Here is an 18,690-nt window from a genome sequence, read left to right as displayed (position 1 = left end):
TCACAGAAAAGACATGCAAGGTATGAGATGCTATGAGATGATGGGGCGAGGCCCTCGGAAAAGACGGTGGAGTGGTCCTTTTTCTCGAAAGGCATAAACCAGCTAAAGAAGTTGATGTTCTTAATTTATCAGCTTTATTTCTATCAGAATTATGTTCATCTCACATGTAAAAAATTGTTTTGAGTATGTATTATGTTTAGAGCCCTATATTAGGTACTGAGGATAAAACAATGCACGGGAGACAATCCCTTCCTCGATGACCAAAAACTCTGGTGTGGAAGACGGTAAACTGTTGATGACAAGTCAGTATGAGACAAGGAATGGTCTATATCTCATTAAGGAACCAGTGAATAGCTATGAGAAAGTACAATGCAGGAAGGCCAACTGAAGAAATATTTATTGTGAGGCCATTTTATGAAATTGACTATGCCAGGAAAAACCAGGAGTGACTGGTAGGATCACTTTGATTCTCACGGATGAGTTTCAAATTCAATTATAATAGTAATAATATTACTAAATGTTTAAGACATTTATTTAGTGTTTGAAAGTGAAAGTGTTAGTCGCTCTCTCGTGTCCGACTCTTTGCGACCCCATGGACTCTAGCCCACTAGGCTCCTCTGTCCATGTGACTTCCCAGGCAAGAATACTGTAGTGGGTTGCCGTTACCTTCTCCAGGGGATCTTTCAGACCTAGGGATCAAGCCCAGGCCTCCTGCATTGGAGGCAGATTCTTTACTGTCTGAGCCATCAGGGAAGACTTAAGTATTTACCATGTGCCAAACACAGTTCTGAGAAGCACTTTAGATCTTTCAGCCCCTTTAATGCTCATGAGATACTGAGGTAAATACTATTATCCCATGCTTTATGGCCAAAAAAATAAAGGCTCAGAGAGGTTAAGAAACTTGCCCTATGTTACACATCAAGTAAACACTGAAACAAGGATTGAAACTCTTAACAGTCTAGACATGGAGTCATTTTTTTAATACGCTCGCTACCTTGTCAGACCAGAAGGCCTTCTTCAGACAGGCTTGCCCATTAGTCAAATAGCTCTTACTATACCTCAGCTACCCACTGCCCTCAATATGCCAAAATCTGAGTTGCTTTATACCCAGAGCAATGTTTATCTTCAGTAAGGCTCAAAAGCCCAGCTAGTCACTGCCAAATGAGGCGGAAGACACGAGGCCCTACCTAATAAAGACGACCCTCAGGTGTATTGTTATGAAGGCAAGAGAAGGGATGGGGGTGGGCAAAAAAGGAGGAAGGGGCAGCTGAGGAGAAACCCACTCCTGGAAAGTCTCTAAGCTACTCAAATGAGCTCAGAGAAGGATCCAGAAAAGAGTAAAAAATCAACTGGAGAAGACTACAAAGTAATACAGCCCATAAGTAAGGGAGACACACAAAGACAAGGGCTGAACACAAAGCCAAGCTGCCCTCCTCAATGGAAACCCCCCTCACTCAGGTTTGTTTCTTCTGCGGAGTCCTCAGCCTCTTGTTACCCTGTTAGCTGAAGCAGAGGATGTGAGGATGATGGGCTCTTTTCTGGACACTGAACTTCAAGTGCCTGTGGGACACTCCAGCAGAGATGCCCCAGGCAGTGGGATGTGTAAGTCTGAGGCTTAAGAATGAGGATTAGCCTCACCCCAAACCTCCTGGGTCCTCAGTTCCAGCTCTGGCCAAGACACCACAGTACCTTCCTTGGCTTTGGGCATACTCCTTCAAGAGGAACAATGAGCCTGGCTGCAGTGTGGGTGGTTACTTTCCAAGATTTTAAAGTGAAGTTCACTCAAAGATCTTGGCTGATTTTGACAAGGACGTAACTGGGTGCTGACACACCCCCACCCACCCCCAAACGCAGTGAGAATTACAGCTGGGAGAGTGGGTGACAGGCCATGAATCTAACTCCTCTCCACACAGCCTCCCCACCAGCCCAAGAATGGGCGGCCAGTGGGCCCTGCTTCCCCCTGCCCGCAACCGAGTGAGCAACACAAACAAGATTTATATCTCCGGTCCTCCACAGCAGGCCAGACAGAAAAGATGTCAGAAATCTGGCAGATCATTTCCCAACTTTATTAATTCCTGATAGACCATGTATTCCATGGATACCCAAAAGCTGGTCAGGTGATATAACATCAATACCTGCAAAGGCCATTTGTTACAGTTTGCTTTTCAAAATACCATTCAGTTCTTATATTTCCACATAATACTCAAATTTTTTAAAATTGAGAATTAAAAAGTAAATATCATGGTCCATCATATCCTCAAGGGAGCAGCTAACGAAGGTTCTCTGTTTAGGTTCCTTTAGAGAACTTGAGGAAGGCCAGTTTTTGCATTTACAATCTAGACAAGATAGGAAAAATAAAACTGTAGATACAACATCCTAATTTGGGTTATGCCAGGGATTTAGAATGCTGACAGGGGTTTAGTGATTTTTAAAAAAATCTACGTTAACTCCAAGAAACTAAACAAGAACTGAGCTTGCCTACCAGTCAATGAGCACAACTGTTTACACAGCATGGGTGTGTGTCCAGTTGCTCAGCCATGTCCAACTCTTTTGCGACCCCATAGACCACAGCCCTCGAGGCTCTTCAGTCCATGGAATTTTCCAGGCAAGAATACTGAAGTGGGTTGCCATTTCCTCCTCCAGGGGATCGTCCTGACCCAGGGATAGAACCCGCATCTTCTGCATTGGCAGGTGGATCCTTTACCACTGAGCCACCTGGGAAGCCACTTGTACTTGAGCCTAAGGCAAAACTCTCATTCTTAAATAAATACGTGTAACGCTAAGACAGAAACAAAGTGCAAAAAAAAGTCTCCCCAGTTAATTGAGCAGAAGCCATCTAAACTGGGGCTTCCAAGGTGGTGCTCGTGGTAAAGAACCCATAGCCAGTGCAGGAGACATAAGAGATGTGGGTTTCATCCCTGGGTCAGGAAGATCCCCTGAGGGAGGGCAGGGCAACTTGCTCCAGTGTTCTTGCCTGGAGAATCCCGTGGACGGGGAGCCTGGAGGGCTACAGCCCATGGGGTCACAAAGAGGAGGACACGACTGAAGAGACTCAGCATGCACGCATGCATCCAGATTAAAAGGTTATGCAAGGCAGTTGAAGGATCGTTAGTAATAAGTGATTACTGTATAAATGTATACATGTATAAGGCCTGTATAAATGAGGTTATCATCAAGAAAAATGCTGAAACAGAGAGATGGTTTGTCGTGTCTCACAGAAGAGGAAGTTCACGTGTGAGTACATGAGTACGTATCCAAGTGCACGTGTGTATGCATAAAAAACAAGAGAAAAAGAAGCTTGGGGCCTACACCATGAGGTCCTAAGCAACCTTTTCACACTGTTCCTCGCACGATCATCATGAGATCCTTTGATCTCCTCGAGGGTCAGCCCACACTCCTCTGTCTGTCCCTCTGTCCACACCATAACCCTGACCGAGAGTCCTCCCACCTCAACTCTCTTTCTGCAACGCAGTGTCCTTCAAGGTCCAGCTCACGTTCCACGACGTCTCACTATCCTTTTCTGACAAGTCCAGCCCAAAGCGTCCTCTCCTTCCTCTATCTTCCTACAATCAGTGTCACTCACTCATTAAAAAAAAAATCCCAACATAAAGTTAAACCAAATTCCCTTCCAGGTGTTTCAGTGGAGCATCTCCTTTCTCTCATCACTGGGTGTCTTCCTGAGACTTTGGGAATGTCTGACCCCCTCAGCCTAAGGAGAAGTTCTTTAGGGCAGGGACTGTGTCTTCATACATCTTTTAAGCCTTCATAGTACAAGACTGTGGCGAATGTGTGGTCTGATAAACATCTACTGATGTGAATAAGTGGTATCATGCAATGCCAAAGGAAAGGACTGCATTAATTATGGGAATATTCTGATTCTAACAAACAAGATTAGGAAGAGAATTAACCACAGTTATCCTTTCACTCCGTAGCTCCTAGGACAATAAGACTGGAGACTTCAGATAAGGTAAGTGTGAAAGTAAATGGAAGAAGAGGATTAAGTAGGCAAAGACAGACATGGACAGTGGAGAGGCAGACTTTCATGAGGTAGATGCAAGAGGGGCAAAGCAACATCAACCACTGTTCAATAGCAGTCAGCTGTGAAGACATACCTGTATTTCCTTGAGCATCTTCTACCTTGTTTGAAGAGGCCAACAGAAAAGAAGGCCTGGCGAAGTGAGGGCCCTGAAGAGATACTTCTTGCTGCAGAGGCATGGTTTTGAGAACCACCCTCCAGTCCACCTGGGTAATATCTGACCTTGATCGAGCATGCCCAGGCTTAAAAGTCGAGGTCTCATCCAATAAGTCATTCACAGAACGAGGCCTGTCTCTTCGACGCTGACAGATGTTGAAAAAATTAAAGGTGGATGCTTCCTTTTGCTCCATCCAGGACAGATTATCTGGGGTTGTCCCCTTCTGGACCATAAACTGTTCTTTGGCAGGGAAGACATTTGGAACTTTGGTGTCTAAGAGCCTGGTCTTACAATGGTCCCAGATCACACCCCCCTGGCCCAAGGAGGTGACATTTCTGATAGCACCATTGTCTATGTTACCGAGGACCTCCCGCCCCACCAGTTCAGGGACTTCTTGGATCCCATAAACCTCTGCTTGCTGCACAGCCTTTTCAAGCTTATTGTCAAAAGTATTAAAGAAATCCTCGGTCACTTCCAAGGCTGGGCTAATATCATCCACTTCCAAAGCTTCCATGTCATACGCTCCAAGGGGCCAAAGCCTCCTACACTAGTTCAGGAAAGGGCTTCATGAACATTCACCCAACAAGGAGAAGTGTTTTGGGCAAGAGAGTTCTGGAAGCAACTGGAAGGAACTTTCATTCAGCTGCCCGGAGCAGGTCAAGCACAAGGGTGGCTGATTTCCCGAACATGAAAAGCATTTTCTAGATGATAACAGTCATCAACAAAGGTACTGGGAGACAAATATTCCTTTGCGAATACTCTTCGGGGATACCACTGTCAAGACAACAGGAAGTGTTTGTCAAAGCAACATCACGACCATCTTTGATTTCCTGAAAGAAAATAAACAGAACAACATTGGCACATGGTTCATTGTATTCTACACATACGAATCTGCCCAATTACATCCTCATCTTGACATCTCTTCCATGGCAGTCATGTCCAAACGTGGACAACACCCAGAAGTTCTACTGTTAAGAGTACACATCTCTACTTTGTGTTAAAACTTACACGGAGCAGCATGGGACTCCTGATGAGTGGAATTAAAGTCAAGAGCTTTTACTCACACAGAGAGGCCTTTTATAGCGGGTGTGAAAAGACTGCCCTGGCAAATCTCTGTTGATACTGAACTAAAACAGTAAGCAACAGAGACTAGGAATTCTGTGACTGGACCTATATCATAATCAGTCTGAAAGTCATAATTGCATGAGTCTTTTCACAAACTTTGAAAGCACTGATGGTTTGTTCAGCTCAAAGGAGCAAAGGGGAAGCAGAGGAAGAATGGCCCTTCTTCCTCTGAATGTTACTGTGCTATGCTTCCTAGGTTTGGATGACGTAATGCCTGAAGATGACTCCAGAAAATTTTTCCAGTCAGCTTGCAAAAAGGTTTCAGTGTTCAAACTCCCTGAGGCTTTGAGGATTGCCTATGTGTAGGTTCGGGAGATTCCCTGGTGGCTCAGATGGTAAAGCATCTGCCTGCAATGCGGGAGACCTGGATTCAATCCCTGGGTAGGGAAGATCCCCTGGAGAAGGAAATGGCAACCCACTCCAGTACTCATGCCTGGAAAATTCCATGGATGGAGAAGCCTGGTGGGCTACAGTCCATGGGGTCGCAAAGAGTCGGACCCGATTGAGCGACTTCACTTTCACTATGTGTAGGTTCAGCCTTGGGGCTGGGCGGAAGGAATTCTAACACTCTCTGAGATACCTAGATCCTCAAGGACAGGCCAAATGGGAACAGTAATGCTGTCCAATATGGAGGACACTAGTCATACATGGCTATTTAAATTTAACTTTATTAAAAATCAAATAAAGTTCTTCAGTCACACTAGCCACATTTCGCACGCTCAACATACACCTTTTTATCTTGACCAAAAAACGAACAGACAAACAAAACAACTAGGTAAGCTCTGCCTTCCTTAACTACTTACAAGTAAATAAAACCAGGCAATTAGCAATACCTTTGCAAGCGGCTATAAAGGTACATAAATGTGTTTTCTCTAAAATTGCACAATTTCTGTGGTACATTAAAATCATTTTTAGCACTTAGGCCATGAAGTCATTGTATTTAAATCAACAGCACTAATCTATATTGCTTAATGTGTTAAGCTAGTATATATAGCCTTTTATTTTAAATGTATCAAGGTGTCCAGATTACAGGAACTTGGTGGCTAACCTCTTGTAAACTGATAACAACTGTGAATCTATCTACTTTTTAGATTTTGATGTTTATTATGTTGGCAAGGAACTGACTGAAAATCAGTTATAACATTTTCCAAGTTGCAAACAGGGTTTTGTTTGCTGTATCTGTGCTAAGCCTGAGTCTCCTGAATTTTATAGCAGAGTTTTACTACTTCTGTAATTTTGGAACTTGTAATTTTCAGTTTCATCTTGTACACCAGAGGCTAAGAAAAAAATATAAAATGAATCTTAAAAATTTTAGTTCTTTATTGACTAAAATTCTAAATGAACATCATAAAGTATGTTTCCCACTTTACAGAAGAGACACTAAGGTGCACAGCACAAAGCTAGTCACCTAAGATTCTATTTTGAATATTCCTTTCCTTACCCAGTGCTGAAAATTCAGTCTTTATATATGCTAGAAAGCATAAATACCTTCAAATTGACTTTTTTAAAAAAAATCAAAATGTCTAGGAATATATTCATTGTGTTCCCTGCTTTGGCATTTGCAAGCTGGTTCAGTTCAGTTCAGTTCAGTTGCTCAGTCATGTCTGACTCTTTGCGACCCCATGGACCACAGCACACCAGGCCTCCCTGTCCATCACCAACTCTCAGAGTTTACCCAAACTCATGTCCATTGAGTTGGTGATGCCATCCAACCATCTCATCCTCTGTCGTCCCCTTCTCCTCCTGCCCTCAATCCCTCCCAGCATCAGGGTCTTTTCCAATGAGTCAGCTCTTCGCATCAGGTGGCCAAAGTATTGGAGTTTCAGCTTCAACATCAGTCCTTCCAATGAACACCCAGGACTGATCTCCTTTAGGATGGACTGGTTGGATCTCCTTGCAGTCCAAGGGACTCTCAAGAGTCTTTTCCAACACCACAGTTCAAAAGCATCAATTCTTCTGTGCTCAGCTTTCTTCACAGTCCAACTCTCACATCCATACATGACCACTGGAAAAACCATAGCCTTGACTAGTCGGACCTTTGTTGGCAAAGTAATGTCTCCACTTTTTAATATGCTGTCAAGGTTGGTCATAACTTTCCTTCCAAGTAGTAAGTGTTTTTTCATTTCATGGCTGCAGTCACCATCTGCAGTGATTTTGGAGCCCAGAAAAATAAAGTCTGACACTGTTTCCACTTTTTCCCCATTTATTTGCCATGAAGTGATAGGACCAGATGCCATGATCTTGGTTTTCTGAATGTTAAGCTTTAAGCCAACTTTTTCACGTTCCTCTTTCACTTTCATCAAGAGGCTCTTTAGTTCTTCTTCACTTTCTGCCATAAGGGTGGTGTCATCTGCATATCTGAGGTTATTGATATGTCTCCCAGCAATCTTGATTCCAGCTTGTGCTTCATCCAGCCCAGCGTTTCTCATGATGTACTCTGCATATAAGTTAAATAAGCAGGGTGACAATATACAGCCTTGACACACTTCTTTTCCTATTTGGAACCAATCTGTTGTTCCATGTCCAGTTCTAACTGTTGCTTCCTGATCTGCATACAGGTGTCTCAAGAGGCAGGTCAGGTTGTCTAGTACTCCCATCTCTTTCAGAATTTTCCACAGTTTATTGTGATCCACACAGTCAAAGGCTTTGGCATAGTCAATAAAGCAGAAATAGATGCTTTTATGGAACATATAACCACTGCTGGCCAGCTCTGCTGGTTTGTGGAACACTTCATCCCAATGCATTTTAAATTTGTAAACTCGTAGCCAAGGTAGGGGCCTTTGAGATCATCCTTGCAACCCCAATCGTCCACAGAAAGGGACACTGAGGCCCAGAGAGACTGAAAGGTCCCAAAGATACTTCGAATGCAATGCCTTATTTAACCCTCATTAAGGGCAGTAACAACTCAATTTGAGAACCACTTCAGTGCTGTTTACCCAGGGATTCTAGAAACCACTCATCTACCCATCCAGTCATGATTCATTAAGGTCACGACAGACAAAAGATGCTGACAATGGAAAGATGAATCAAATACACTCTGGCCCTAGAGAGACTCATGGTCTATCACGATAAGCCTAAGAAAATAAGTCCAAAACAATTCCTTGATAGAGAATGGAAAAGATTTGACAGCAAGGGTGAGGGAGAGATTAAGAACATGCCCTTTGAGTTGAGCCTAGAAAACTTAGATGGTATTTGCAAGGATAGTTCAGAAGAAATTAGGAAGAGCAAATCATCTTTTGGTTAGCAAGGGATTTTGAAGTTCATTATATAAAATGACTTTTCATAGGCAGTGGGGTGAGCAATACAGTGGAGTATAGCAAGCAAGCTAGCAGATCCAGAGTCAGATCTAGCTCCGAATCCTAATTCTATCTCACTCTAGCTATGTAATTTGGGGTAAGATTTCCCTGACCCACCCCTACTCCAACCCAAGTCCTCTGGACTAATCTGTTCTTCCTAGTCTAGGAATTTCATTTTTGGTGCTCTCCACTGCTTCTGTCTGGAACCTACACAGCTATTTTCTTTGTTTTCTGATGTAAACATGCATTATCGTACTCTTCACTGTGTACCCCGGGATTTCCAGGCCACACTTCCTCTCCTCATTCCTCCACTTAAGTCACACAAGCCTTTTAGTTCCTCCTCCAAGGTTTATTTTTTGGATCTCCAGGCCTGTACTCGGGCTGACCCCATTGCCAGAGGAGTTATGCCCTCCTGGACTCTTCTGCCCATCACATCAATGCCTAATCATCTTTGAGGGTCCAACCTAACAGCAAGTGACAGAACTGCACTCTCTAAAGAGGGCCACAACAACAGTTCCTATCCCACGTGCTTTTCTGCAATGAGAACTTGCTACTTCCCCATCAGAAAGAGTGTTTACTTCTCCTCTCCCGAGAATGTAGGCAAGGCTTGTGATGTTTTGATCACTAGTATGTGGCAGAAATGGTACTGGGCCCATTGGAAGTGCAGCCCTGAATGGGCCTGGCAGCTTCCTCTTCCTATTTCTTGGAGCTCGAAGCCAGTTAAACAGAAAGTCCAGGCTACTCCGCTGCAGGGAGAGGCCAAGTGTTAGAGCACAGAGGCTCCAGACACATGGGGGAAGAAGTTATCTTGAATGGCAACCTAATTGAGCTCTCCGATGATTCTAGCCCCAGTCAGTATCACGATCCCAAGAGAGAATTTTCCAGCTGAGTCTAGTTATCCCAGACCCGTGAGAGAAAATAAATTCTTTTAAGACACTAAATTTCAGAGTATTTTGCCACACTGCAAACAATCATTAGGACTCATCACTTCCTTAGCGTAGCATTCTTTGGTGTCCCAGACTAGGTTAAATGTCCTTGTTTAAGGATACAAGGGCCTTGGTCCAGAAGAGCATCAGCATTTCTGTAAGTTATACACATGACATCCATAATTACTAGTTTCGATGTCAATATCCCCTCAGACAGCAATTTTGTTCACCTATGGGCCCCCTAAACACAGTCGAGGCTCAACAAATTGTTGAATAAATGAATGAATAATTAAAAAATAATAAATAAATAAAATTATTTTTGAGTGGCAATCTTTAGAATCAGGACACAGTTTTCTTTCCCTCTTTTTCTTTTGTTGTCAGTACTCAGACAAGAAAGGAGCAGGGCACAACATTTAAAATAATGACATAGCCTGAGGACATGACACACGGATTAGAAACAGTCGTGTCCAACTCTTTGAGACCCTGAATTCTCCCGGCCAGAATACTGGAGTGGGTAGCCTATCCCTTCTCCAGCGGATCTTTCCACCCAGGTCTCCCACACTGCAGACGGATTCTTTACCAGCTGAGTCACCAGGGAAGCCCAAGAATACTGGAGTGGGTAGCCTATCCCTTCTCCAGCAGATCTTCCTGGCTCAGGAATCAAACCGGGGTCTCCTGCATTGCAGGCAGGTTCTTAACCAACCGAGTTACAAGGGAAGCCCTTTTAAATAATTAAATAATAATACATAAATAAAATTATTTTTGAATGGCTAACTTTAGAATTGTGACATTATTTTCTTTTCCTCTTTTTCTTTTGTTGTCAGTATTCAGACAGGAAAGGAGCAGGGCACAGCCTTTAAAAGAATGACATAGCCTGAGAACCACTGATTGGAACCAATTAGGTCCAAGATGGCAGACCTTGTCAACGGCCACTAGACCTTGAGCCTCAGTATACGCTCACTGTAACAGGATAATGATGACAACAAAGACGTGTGTGCTCAGTCGTGTCCTGCTCTTTGTGACCCCATGGACTATAGCCCGCCAGGCTCCTCTGTCCATGGCGTTTTCCAGGCATGAATACTAGAGTGGGTTGCCATTACACCCTCCAGGGGAACTTCCTGACCCAGGGGTGGAACCTGCATCTCCTGCATTGGCAGGCAGATTCTCTACCACTGTGCCACCTGGGAAGCTCCCACTTGTACCAGCACGCTCAGTGACACACCTACAAGCACCATGACAGGTCCAAGGCCAACCATGAGGGTCAGAAAGTGGACAGTAGCCCAGTCCCTGGAAGTTCCCACCCTCCCCCAAAATAGACGGAACACCCCTCCCACTCAATAGCCTTTGAAACTTCCCATCCCTATTAAAAGCTGACAACTCCATATCCTGGTGCCTCTCTTGACTTCTGAGATGATTCACACTCTGTCTGTAGAGTATGTATCTCCCGGAATAAACCCTCTTTCACTTTACAATGGCTCTCTCTTGAATTCTCTCCTCTGTGAAGGCAAGAAGCCACACTTGGGAGGCCATCGCAGGGACTTGGACGTGACCCAGGATGTGACCATCCTCTCAAGTCCCACTCTCTTTCCTGAAATAGTCCCTCTGACTGACAGCCCTCTCACCACATAATGATTATCTCTAGCAATAAATAATAGAGGTACTGCTTTAACAACTGCCAAAACAATTACTCTTTAGTGTAATAAATGAATTAGCATGAGAGATACCGCTTTTTGCCTGCATTTGCACAGTATAAATTAAATAGCTAAAAAGAATTTGAGAGCTGGAATGATTTATTCATTCCATAAATATTTACTGAAGCAACTACTGTGTTCTAGGCACTGGTGATACAACGGTAAACAAGACAGACATAAATCCTGTCCTTGTGGAGTTTCTATTCTAGTGGTCAAAGTGAATCAAAGTGTTACTCAGTTGTGTCTGACTCTTTGTGACCCCAGTAGCCTAGTGGGCTACTGTGTCCATGGGAATTCCCAGGCGAGAATACTGAATGGGTTACCAATTGCTTTTCCAGGGGATCTTCCCGACCCAGGGATCGAACCCAGGTCTCCCACACTGCAGGTGAATTCTTTACTGCCTGATCCACCAGGGAAGCCCCGTATTCTAGTGGAGCACTTACTGTTTAGACACTGATCTAAATGCCTTCAGTGTCTTTGCTGCTGTCATTCAGTCACTCAGTCATGTCCGACTCTTTGCAACCCCATGGACTGCAGCATGACAGGCTTCCCTGACCTACACCAACTCCCGGAACTTGCTAAAATTCATGTCCATCGAATCAGTGATGCCATCCAACCATCTGGTCATCTGTTGTCCCTTTCTCCTCCTACCTTCAATCTTTCCCAGCATCAGGGTCTTTTCTAGTGAGTCAGTTCTTCACATCAGGTAGCCAAAGTGTTGGAGTTTCAGCTTCAGCATCAGTCCTTCCAACTGATGATTGATTTCATTTAGGATTGACTGGTTTGATCTCCTTATAGTCCAAGGGACTCTCAAGAGTCTTTTCCAACACCACAGTTCGAAAGCATCAATTCCTCAGCTTTCTTTATAGTCCAACTCTCATATCTATACATGACTACTGGAAAAACCGCAGTTTGATTAGACAGACCTTTGTTGCCAAAGTAATGTCTCTGCTTTTTAATATGCTGTCTAGGTTGGTCATAGCTTTTCTTCCAAGGAGCAAGTGTCTTTTCGTTTCATGGCTGCAGTCACCATCTGCAGTGATTTTGGAGCCCCCCAAAATAAAGTCAGCCACTGTCTCCATTGCTTCCCCATTTATTTGCCATGAAGTGATGGGACCAGATGCCATGATCTTAGTTTTCTGAATGTTGAGCTTTAAGCCAACTTTTTCACTCTCCTCTTTCACTTTCATCAAGAGGCTCTTTAGTTCCTCTTCACTTTCTGCCATAAGGGTGGTGTCATCTGTGTATCATATTCATGGAAATTAAAAGGTAGAATGGGGGTTACCAGGGGCTAGGGAAGGAGGTAAAAGGCAGTTGTTGTTTAATGGGTGTAGAGTTTTAGATTTGCAAGATGAAAAGTTCTGGAGATGTGTTTCACAGCAATGTGAATATAAATACTATTGACCTTAAAATGATTACAATGGTAAACTTTATGTTTGTTTGTTTGTTTTAAACATGACTTAAACAAAAACAAGCAGAGGGCCACCTTTTCTAGTGGGCTGTGGTTTAGAAGATCTAATTCCTGGCCTAGAAGATCTAGTCCAGCCTCCCGAGGAGAGGAGGCCGAAGTCAGGAGTGACAACTATGGGTCTCAGTACAAAGAATGGAACTGCAGCTGCATCAGTTACCAGCAATGGGACTCTGGTAAATTACTTCATCTTCCTAATTTCAACCTTCTCATTTGCAAAATCAGCAAGTTAATATAAATTAACTTCAAATTTAACTTTAACTCTCCTAAAATATCAACAGCTGAGAGAATAGGACAAGCCATGGCATGGTTCCCGGCACACAACATATGAATGTTGCCGTTGTTCACTCGCTCAGTCATGTCCAGCTCTTTGTGACCCCATGGACTGCAGCACATCAGGCTTCCCTGTCCCTCACTATCTCCCAGTAACAGCCTGAAAGTCCTCACCTGATGGCCTCCATTGCCTTTACTCTGTAATGTCATACTCTCCGAACCCCGCCCCACGCCCCTTCAACACACACACACACAGGCCTCCCTGCTGGTTCTCCGACTTGCAGACATCTTCTCCCCTCAGGGTCTTTGCACTGGCTGACCCGTCCCCCCCATACCAACATGGTCAACTGTCTTTTTAAGTGACTGTTCATGACACCTTCTCAATGAGTCCTGCCCTGACCACCCTATTTTAGATTACAACATGTGTCTCTACCCTGGACTTCTGATCTCCTTTACTCTGTGGGGTTTTTTTTTAGTAAATTTTAAATTTTAGAACAGTTTGAGATTTACATAATTATTGCAAAAACAGTACAATGAGTTTCCGTATACCCCACACCCAGCTTCCTCCATGTAACATCTTGCATTAATATGGTACATTTATCACAATCAAGGACCAATATTAATATATCATTGTTAACTAAAGTTCACATTTTGTTCAGATTTCCTCAATTTTCCCTAATATCTTTTTCCTGTTCCAGGATCCTAATCAGGATAACACATGGCATTTAGTTGTCAAGTCTCTTTAGCCTTCTCATGGCTGTGACAGCTTCTCAGGCTTTACTTGTTTTTGATAACTTCGACAGTTTTGAGGAGTACTGGTCAGGTATTTCACAGGCTGTCCAACTGAGATTTGTTTGATCATTTTCTTGTGATGAGATTAGGGTTATATGTTTGGGGGAGAAAAACCAGAGAGGTAAGGTGCCATTCTCATCATATCATAAGAAGAGTAGGTACTATCAACATGACTCACTACTGCTTACATTAACCGTGATCACATGGCTGCATCCTTTTACATCTACCATCCTCTATTGTACCACTCAATTAATTATTATTTAATGTCTAGTGTTTCTCCCTCCTCATTAAAGTGAAAGCTCCTCAAGGGCAGTAATTGACACTTATTTTGTTCACTCATATATCCCAAGTACACTAGAGAAATACCTGACACACACACAAAGCACTAAATAGATGCCTGTTGCATGAATGCATTGTTATTCCTCCACAGGACGTTCATGGCCCTTCATGACCTACCTGCCTCTTTATTTTGTCGTTCCCGGCCAACACTCACCTTGCTGTTTTATTTCTCAGTGCTTTGGCCCAAGGTGGGGAACGTTCCAAATTGCTCAGGCTCTCAGAACACCCTGGGTTTGCCACAACGTACTGAATGCTCAACAGTCCTCTCTCGATCCCACTCTACAGTCCAAGGACTTGACAGCAGGCACATGATGTCTTACTGACCCTCTTATACAATCTCTATGTCTTCAACCTTCGGTGCTCCATGTTCCAACCTTTCTCCTCTTGGAATTTTTCTTTTCCCTAGGATGTACAGTCCTCAAATTCACTATGCAAGGGTCTAACACCAAGTTTAGTCTCTGTAAGTAAACACCTCTTACTAGCTTGCCTCGTCTGGTTTTGAAATTAATTAAAAAATAATAACACATTCAGACAGATCAAAGAGGGAGAGTACTTTCCTCTGACAAAGTGACCTGAGTGAAATCACCGTGGGGGTGCAGTCTGGTTTGCTTCTACACAAAACTGGAAATCAGGAGCTAATCAGAACTGAGTTCTAAATCTAGTTCAACCACACATGTGCTGGGCGGCCTCTGGCAAACCGTTTACACTCTGGGCACCTTACTCAGTGACCTGCATCCAATAACATTGCTAATATCAAACTGCTTCACGTGTGGGTCATTCACTGGGTAGCTGTTTCGATTTCAACACACCTTTTTTTTAAAAAAGTAAACAGCTGTATAATTATGGAGCCCTCCACTGGACCTCACCCATTCAACAACCACGTGCTCCTGGTCTCTCCTTGGAAAGACATGTCAGCCCAACAACAGCAACGTCAGCAACCAACTATTAATAGCATCCTACTTTTCAGCCAACTCAAGGATCTACAGACATTTTATCTTATTTTTATAAAGAACACTCTTTCTGTAAAAAACGTTATTTCCCCAGCATGACAGGTTGAGAAACTGAGGTCCATTTGTCAAGTGTGGTCATAAACACTCAACCCAAAGAATCCCATGCATGCATCCCAACGTAGCAGGATGCGGTATCAGTGTGCTGCTATTTCCTAACAAGGAAATCTGCTGTTTACATGCTCATTAGGCAAGGCTAATTAGCAGGATGAATACAGCAGTCCTCCCACACAGAAGCAGAAGCAGATATGAGTAATAATACCAGTCCAGCCCACACAGACAGGCCACATCTCCCAAGCTGGATGGTAAAAATTCTGACTTCCTCCCACTTGACTAAACGGCTTGTATTCAGAATGTAATGAGTGCTCAAGAGGCTGGGGCCATGTAGTTTTAGAAGCAGCTGGACTATGAAGAAAAATGCAATGCTAAAGACACCCAGGACAAACGGTTTCTGCCAATTCATCCTCAAATATGAGAAACAAGGGTGATTATAAGAATGATCAGCACACGTGGCTCTCACATGATCTTCACTTTGGTTAAGGCCACAGCTGACTGGAAATCTTCTACAAGTTACATAATGTAAAGTTCCACCACAAAAGGATCTGACCCCAGTAAGGATGTTTCCGGGCGATCAGGCTACAAGAGGCATGTAATGTGAGCATGTTGATGGAGCACAGGCAAGCCAGGAGCAGCAGATAAGGAAATGGTGCTGGTGTGGACCTCAGAAGAAGAGTTCAGAGGTCTTTCAGGGGAGAAAGACAGGTAGAAACACAGATGGAATTAAATGGCTACATTTTTCTAAGTTTCAATAAATGAGAAGTGTATTGATGGACAATACATAAGGAATATAACATTTAAAATATAATTTTATAGTGTTTTTCCCAGTTCTGAAGGTAATAAATACTCATAAAAACCCTGGAAAATACTGACAGATGTGGAAAAGAAATGAAAATCAGTCATGACCTCAGAATTCAGAGAAAACAATGTTTTTTTTTTTTAAATCTAATATTTAATTGAAATCAGATAATATATACAGTTTGGGCATATGATCTGTTTAGATATATGCTCAAAAAGCAAATACCAATAAATAACTAACCTTGAAAAAAATGTGCCCGAGTGTGCTGTGTCCAGCAAGACCTATAAGCCTGGCACCAGGCCCCACTTGACTGAACTCTCTTCCACCCAGTCCAGGGACCTCCTCACTACACCACCACTAGCTCCCTCACTGCAAAGCCCTGACCTGCCCTGAGCCTGTCAACCAGCCCCTCCTCAAACCTTTCCTCCTCGGGATTCACAGGCACCGAGGTCTCTGTTTTCCTCCTCCTTCTACCCTCCCCTTCTTGGTTCCATCTTCTGCCTTTCCTTACTGGTCTCCTCGTCAAATAGGGCCTCACCTCAACTCTCTTCTCTGACCATGGCCACGTGTACTGCTTGAGTCAACTTGTCCACACTGTGGCGTCAATAATTACCTCCATGTTCACACCTCCCAAACTTCCACCTTCGGTCTTCATAGGACTTGGGTCCCATGTTCCCAACTTTTTGTAAGACATTTCTACCAGACTTACCTTCTGGCAAAATGAAGCTCAACTTGTCTCAAGCCAACTCAGTTGTTCACTCAATGATTATTTGCTGACTGCTCACTAGGGGCTGTGTGCAGTCTAAGGTACTGGCGAGACAGAAGCAAATACAACCCTTCAGTACAGCTCCCGCTGATGACGGCACGACTCTCTGATCTAGGCCTTTCACAGTCTGGGACTAGCTTGCTCTCCAACTTTCCACTTCGCTTTCGTAAGACATTCTTTTCCTCCAAACTGGAATACTACTGCTCAAATTTTAGGCTTTCCCAACTCTCTAACATTTTGCTTACAGTTATCTCTGAGGAACCATCTCCCATCTCTACCTGCTGAAATTCCATCCACTCTTTAAGCTCAGTTGCCACCTCTTTCACAAGCTTTCTTTGATCCCTGATCCTAAAACAGTCTACTCTTTCTTCAACCATCTACAGAACGCCTTTGCTGCCACGCCCACAGCATACATTGCACAGTGCCTGTTCTTTCTGAAATGAGGATGATGATAAACTATCAAAAGCATATTTTGTGCCAAGTACATTGCTTAGTACTTTGTATCTGTAAGCTTCACCATGTTTAAAGTGGTACCATTATTCCCATTTTTACAGATGAGGAATCTGAGGGGCAAAGATACCAAGTAACTTTCCTGCAAGTCACACGCCTACCCTACGGGACATACAGCAACTTGAGAAGGGCAATTCTACCCCATCGCATGTTTACAACCCTCACTGGACCTAACATTATGGCTAATACACAATGTGTGTGGGTGTTCAGTCACTCAGTCGTGTCTGACTCTTTGCAGCCCATGTACTGTAGCCCGCCACGCTCCTCTGCTCATGGGATTTTCCAGGCAAGAATACTGGAGTGGGTTGCCATTTCCTAATCCAGGGGATCTTGCCGACCCAGGGATTGAACCCATATCTCCTGCTTGGCCGGCGGATTCTTTACCACTGAGCCACCTCGGAAGCCCAGTACACAGTGGGTGCTCAGTAAATACTGGCTGAATGAACAACTGCATGAAGTCTGTTTTCAAAGTACTGACATCTATACATATAAACAGCACTCTGGTTTTCTGGCAAAAATATATTTGAATTCATAAGCTCATCTAAGTAAAATCTGACATGATTTCCAAAACACTGACTTGAGCTTTTACATTTTTTTCTTGGTTAGAAAAAGCTTCCAAGCTATTGAAACTGGGTTTAAAAATAACATGGCAAAGGTCAGGTAGCAAAGACCTCACTCAGACCTTTTATGAAAACAAAAGCACCTATGCAACACTTAGGAATTACTCTGAGAACCACTCCAAATCCATAGTTCGGCTGGTCAAATTTCCCAGTGACTTAGAGCTCAAGCTCTTTCTAACACCAGGAAGGACATGTTCCCTTTGAAATACCCCCAGGCAATCAACCTAAAGCATTTTTCAGTCCATCTCTGTGATTATTGTTTGTCACTTGCAAAAGTCATTGAGACATGTGACGCCCCAAGGTATTTTCCCAGAAACCAAACTAAATATAAGCATGGCATCTCAAATTTCCAACTAGTCTGGTCTTGAAGGCAGTAACATTATTATGCCCCAATGTCAACCACTGGATTAGAAAGCTAAGGCTTCTGATTCGGAAGCCCCTTTACATAAAACCAAAATGTCCTGGTTTTAGCAACAAAACAGACACAAACTTCAGTTACTTAAGTGTCTAAAAATGCAGACTCACTGTTTTTCATTTCCCTTTACCTCCATGGCAGGAAATAGTGATTAAAAACATACAAAGGAACCACTCAAATTATCTTCATCCCGGGACTGAGGTGAAGAAAGTGACAAGTTCCATCATAAAGACCATATGCGCTAGAGTCAGCCTCCAACTGCAGCAAGGAATAACTGACTAGTACGAGGAGGATGAGATGGTTGGATGGCATCACCAACTTAATGGACATGACTTTGAACAAACTCCAAGAGATAGTGGATGACAGAGGGGCCTGGGCCGCTGCAGTCCACGGGGTCGCAGAGAGACGAACGT

At 43.5% G+C, this 18,690-nt stretch overlaps 1 protein-coding gene across 1 annotated transcript in view; it reads right to left on the bottom strand.

Moving 5' to 3' along the window:
- Positions 1-18,690, bottom strand: part of PLEKHM3 (pleckstrin homology domain containing M3) — a 203,934-nt gene that overhangs the window by 172,537 nt on the left and 12,707 nt on the right. Inside the window, exon 2 of the mRNA XM_043444821.1 lies at positions 4,113-5,023. Within this exon, the coding sequence (XP_043300756.1) occupies positions 4,113-4,707 (595 nt within the window). The 5' untranslated portion in view covers positions 4,708-5,023. The remainder of the gene's footprint in view (positions 1-4,112; positions 5,024-18,690) is intronic.

This window comes from Cervus canadensis, chromosome 24 (genome assembly GCF_019320065.1).
Source record: "Cervus canadensis isolate Bull #8, Minnesota chromosome 24, ASM1932006v1, whole genome shotgun sequence".
Lineage (NCBI taxonomy): Eukaryota > Metazoa > Chordata > Mammalia > Artiodactyla > Cervidae > Cervus > Cervus canadensis.
This window is presented reverse-complemented; position numbering and strand designations above follow the sequence as displayed.